Source organism: Drosophila willistoni, unplaced genomic scaffold (assembly GCF_018902025.1).
Source record: "Drosophila willistoni isolate 14030-0811.24 unplaced genomic scaffold, UCI_dwil_1.1 Seg262, whole genome shotgun sequence".
Lineage (NCBI taxonomy): Eukaryota > Metazoa > Arthropoda > Insecta > Diptera > Drosophilidae > Drosophila > Drosophila willistoni.
The window spans coordinates 102,311-107,646 of NW_025814220.1; the positions used below are offsets into that span (position 1 = coordinate 102,311).

General features: G+C 36.7%; 1 protein-coding gene across 3 annotated transcripts; it reads left to right on the forward strand.

Annotated features, from left to right (window-relative positions):
• Positions 1–3,184: 3,184 nt before the first annotated feature.
• On the forward strand, positions 3,185–4,212 carry LOC124461201. Of its 3 annotated transcripts, none has more exons than XM_047012755.1 (2): positions 3,185–3,968; positions 4,024–4,212. In XM_047012755.1, exons 1-2 carry the CDS (start codon positions 3,237–3,239, stop codon positions 4,033–4,035), a joined length of 744 nt encoding a protein of 247 aa, XP_046868711.1. In that variant the 5' UTR covers positions 3,185–3,236; the 3' UTR covers positions 4,036–4,212. The 3 variants fall into 3 exon arrangements, with proteins under 3 accessions (XP_046868711.1, XP_046868710.1, XP_046868712.1); XM_047012754.1 differs by having other exon boundaries at positions 4,036–4,212; XM_047012756.1 differs by having other exon boundaries at positions 4,051–4,212.
• Positions 4,213–5,336: the final 1,124 nt, after the last annotated feature.

Here is a 5,336-nt window from a genome sequence, read left to right on the forward strand (position 1 = left end):
TGTTGACTTCCATATCAAATGTTTGGGGATATTTGTATGGTCGTTTATAGATTGGGTCCTCATGTTTCGTATGAATGGAGTGCTTTATTGTACTCGTGAAAGTCAAATTTTCACCTTCGCGATACTGAATGTCACTGAATTCGTACAAGACCTTTTTTAGTTTTTGAGTTTCTTCGTTGTTTAAATGGTCGAGTCTATACTCATTGCTTTCTATTATTTCGTTTTCAATCGCAAAATTTGTTTCCGGGTCCCTTTCTGTGGGTGGGTCCAAAACTTCTATGTTTTGTTCTTCTTCTATTTCTTCAACATCTCTAAAATAAAATGTATAGTTTCCTAATTTTGCGTATTCTTCTTCATAATTTATTTGTGCTTTGCAGGCTTTTAGGAAAGTTCTGCCTATCAACATGTCGTATTTATTTGAAAATTTATGGATATAAAATTTTTGTTCTGTCGGACAAAGTTTGCTGGGTGCAAGAAAAATAATTTCTTTTAGTTCTACTGCTCCTTCAATCATGTGAATTTTGGAATCTCCTAAATAGGATTTGAAATTAAAAAAGTTTTCGGACATTATATTGATTGAAGAGCCTGAGTCGACTACACATCTCAAAGGTTTATTGTTCATCATTATTCTGATGAAGGACTTGTCTCTATCTCTTCTTCCGATTGATCCGAGGCATTCTGATGAAACTTTTCGGATGTATCCATTTTGCTAATTCCACTATTACTTTCTCTTTGCCTTTTTGTAGGCTGGTTTGCTACATTATTCTTTGAATAGTTGTTTTGCTGTTGATTATTCATTGGATTTTGAGCCCTGTCAATATTTAACTTTTGTTGAAATTCTTGGAAAAGTTTTTGGTTTGGTATTGTATCTGATTGTTTTGTTTGAGACGGAATTGTACTATTGGGTACAAAAGTTTTTCCACCTTTTTGATTCTGATTTTGGCTTTGATTAGATTTTCTTATTTCTGTTATACTATTTTCGTATAACCCTTCTCTTTGAGCTACTTGCTTCAATTTACTGACTGTGGTTATATCGTATCTAGCTAATGTCATGAATAATCTATCGGGTAATTTTTTATTTATTACGTCTTTGATGGTGTTATTTAACGCGTTTGTATAGAGCGCGGTGTTATTCGCATCGTTTTCTAGACTTAATTTGTTTGTTATAATGTAAGACTTATCTTCTAATTCGGTTACGAACTTACGAAGATTTCCTGCGTAGCTGGTGTTGTAGAGGCGTCGCAGAAGTTCCTCACAGGGGGTCTGCGTTTTTAATTCGTTGATAAGGAGTGTCCTTAGTTCCGGCCAGGTGTTAGATTGTCCAATTTGTGAGAGTCGTTGTGCTTCTCCGGTGAGCTGCATCTCGATTGCACTGAACAGTATGTTATGCTGCCTTATATCGTTGGTTGGATATAGGTGCATAATAAAATCTATCCTCCTTATAAACGACGTCAGATTTTCTGGAGCTCCATCGTAATTTGCCACCTGTCTTAATGAAGACAGTGCTTGGTTGAGGTGGGCTTCGGTGAGTTCTACAGCCATTTTATATCTTTTGATTTTTTGATTTTTCTGGATTTTAGTGATGGTTTGTTTTGGGTTTTTTTTTTTTTTCTGTGTTTTAGTGATGGTTTGTTTTGGTTTTTTTTTTTTTTGGGTTTTAGTGATGTGTTGTTTTGTTTTTTTTTTTTTTCTGGGTTTTAGTGATGTGTTGTTTTGTTGATCTTCTGGGTTTTTTGTGGTGTTTTGTTTTGTTAATTTTCTGGGTTTTGGTTATGTTTTATTTTGGATTTTGGTTTTTTGTTCGCACACAAGTTGGCGGTTTTTGTTCCTCAATTGGATTTAATAGTTGTAACACACAGTTAATATTTTCGCGCACAGTTGGCGTAAATATTTTTTCCTTTGGTTGCAACACACAGTTGATACTTCCGCGCACAGTTGGCAGAAAATATTTTTCACTGTTGTAGACTTTCGAGCACTACCCGTAAATTCTTGATGTCGGATCGGAAATTTATTTTGTAGTGATTATTCACTAATTCTATGTAACGCACAGATAACAGTTCTACGCGTCGCACGGATAGAATAACAGTTCACTACAATAGTTATTCACCAATTCTATGTAACACACGGATAACAATTCTATATGTAACACGGATAGAATAACTTTTTTTTTCCAATCCTACCGACTGCGCCAATTAAATATTCGATTTTCTCGATAAGGAAAAAAAAGATATTTTTCGTGAGTTAAGCAATGTACTTTATTATTTGAAAGAAAACTTAGAACTGAGTACAAAAATGTCTTATGGTTATATTTATAGCTAAATTTGGGAGCCCTTTGGTGGCGTGGTTGATATTTCGACGATTTGATTGGTCCGATTTTAAGTGCTGAGTTAGCGTTCTCACGCCTTTGGTTGTTAGGGGGACAATTATTATTTCAAGTGTTCAATTGTTTATGTTAGTTTTTATGGATTAGCGTTCATACGCTTTGGTTTTGAGGGGGACAATTATTACTTCAAGTGTTCGATTGTTTATGTTAATTTTTATGGATTAGCGTTCATACGCTTTGGTTTTGAGGAGGACAATTGATTACGTTATGATTTTTAGGGGCCGAAATATTTATATGTTATTGGGTATTGGAGTCGGATATATGACTATATAAACAATTCAAACGAAACAGCCTATTACAATATCAGAAGTGGTCCTAACCCAGAACTATGAGTAACGCAGTTCAACTATCCGATTTCACCCTCGACCAACTAAAACAATGGCTATCAACTTTAAACATGCCAACAAACGGCTCAAGAAACGAATTAGTGCTTCGTCTGTATAGTGTGCCAGTCGAAACACGTGGTCTTGCCCCACCTGGTTGGAACGAACATGATAATTTAGACGACATCCAATTGATGCCTAACCCAGACCAATTAAATGAAGCGTCAATTGGCGACGCAATTCCGAGAAGCGTACAACAAGAAGCGGTAAACTCCAATTTCAACAACAACAACGATGTCACGTTGGTTCAACAATTACTACAACAACTTCAACTGCTGATTCCTAGAATCGAGCATGGCCACTATTTGGGCAGATCTTTCCAGAATTCGGAAAACAATGGCAACGCCACTGGCAATGTTATCGATAACAACGTAGCTAATGAGAATATCGATGACAGCAGCATTCCCATCATTGGCAACGCCACAGTCGAAGCCACCAACCAATACTCTGGCAACTCAAACGGCGAATCGATGGGTATAGCTTTTTCACTGGCGAAGGAAGTATTGATGGACTTCAATGGCGAATCGTGCTCCAAAAAGTGGGTGGCTCAGCTTAAAAATATCGGTGAAGTGTATAACATATGCAACACTCACTTACGAATGCTATTCATTTGCAAGATGAAAGGCAAGGCACATTCATGGCTTCATTCGGAGGTTACACGTATTCGCGAGCCAGTAGCAGTACTATGCGAACAGTTAATGGCAGCTTTTGGAGAGAAGATGTCCAAGTCACAAATGCGTCGTCATTTCGAACAGCGTAATTGGAAATTTGGCGAAAAGTTTGCAGTTTATCTGGACGACAAACTAATGTTAGCCAACAATATTAACATCGATGAAGAGGAGCTCCTTGATAAAGTTATCGAGGGTATACCTGACAAGGGATTACGCACTCAAGCACGGATCCAATGTTTCGCCAACCCTAAGCAGATGTTAGCTGCTTTCGCTGAGATATATCTAGAGGACATTCGACGCGCAACTAAAGATGAAAACGAAACTAGCAGAGCAAACAAGCTCCAAGAGATGCGCTGTCGTAGATGTAACATTAGAGGACACCTGGTGAAGGACTGCAACAGGCCGGACCGTGTACCAGGCTCTTGTTTCATCTGTGGATCCATGGAGCATTGGGCGGCCAAATGTCCAGATAGGAAGGGCAGCCGTGAAACTAATGGACTCAACCGTACGAACCAGAGCAGCAACAATTTCGTAAGAGAATTCATTATACATTTTGTAGATTCGCCAAGTAATTCCTTTATTGCAGCGTGCCTCATAGATTCGGGGAGTCCAGTTTCCTTAATCAAGAAGAAACATTTACCTAATCATTCATATCTTTATTCTGTCGAGCAATCTTATCAAGGGCTAAATGGAAGTCCTCTCATTACATTTGGAAAATTACTATGTTACGTTGTGAAAAATTCAATAAAGATTTACTTTTATTTACTCGTTATCCTAGACGAATCTATGAGTCGCGATGTAATTTTAGGAAGGGATTTTTTGACATCATGTAATCTTAAATTAGATTTAGATTCTTTTGAAAAAAGTGCGCTAGTAACTTCTCAAAGCCACGATAACGTAAGAAAAGTTAATTTTAAAGAAATTGGAATGTTGACGTCGGAACATATGGAAAATGAAATTGTTAATATAAGTGTAACGGGTAATACAGAAAACGAAAATATTAGTGCAAATTATAAAATTAATACAGAAAATGTTAATGCAGATAAGGAAATTATTGAATACAATGTTATTAACAAAAGGACATGCATAGATAAAGAAATGACTTTAGAGTTTGAAAAGAATATCATTAAAGGTACAAATGAGGAAAAGTATAGGATTGAAGAAATTAAATTAAAGGAACCCCGTAGTGAGTCTGAAACAAATATGGAAGATAACTTTGAGAGGAGAATGTTAGAAATTTTTTACATCGACAAGGAAAACCCAGAACCAGAATACGTGATCGGTGAAAACATAGATTATAAAACGGCTAAGAGTTTTGATAAGCTAGTCAGGGATAGGTATGTGAATGCGCAAAGACCGGATAAACCGAATATCAGATGTGAAATGAAATTAAACCTAGAAAATTGCAAACCATTTAGTTACGCACCAAGACGGTTATCATATTCTGAAAAGGAAAAACTACAGAAATTGTTAGATGAATATATAAGAGAAGAAATTATCAGACCAAGCGATTCGGAGTATGCGTCTCCAGTAGTGTTAGTGAAAAAGAAAACAGGGGACATCAGATTATGCATAGATTTCCGAAAACTGAACAAGATGATTATCAAGGACAACTATCCGTTACCATTGATCGACGATCTGTTGGACAGACTAGTCAACAAACGTGTTTTTTCCAAATTAGATCTTAAAAATGGGTATTTCCATGTATTCGTCGATAAAGAGTCAGTAAAATACACGTCTTTCATCACGCCGCTTGGTCAATACGAGTTCCTAAGAATGCCAATGGGGATCAAGAATGCATCACATGTTTTCCAAAGGTTTATAAACCGAATTTTTGAAGACATGATCAGAAAAGGGCAGGTCCTAGTATACATGGATGATATAATGATAGCCAGTGCA

What these genes read in the sequence shown, in the direction of transcription:
- LOC124461201 (XM_047012754.1), top strand. Translation starts at nt 3,237, where the DNA reads ATGGGTATAGCTTTTTCACTGGCGAAGGAAGTATTGATGGACTTCAAT. An exon ending in ACCAGAGCAGCAACAATTTC is followed by an intron (nt 3,969 to 4,035) that starts GTAAGAGAATTC and finishes CGTGCCTCATAG; the next exon opens with ATTCGGGGAGTCCAGTTTCC.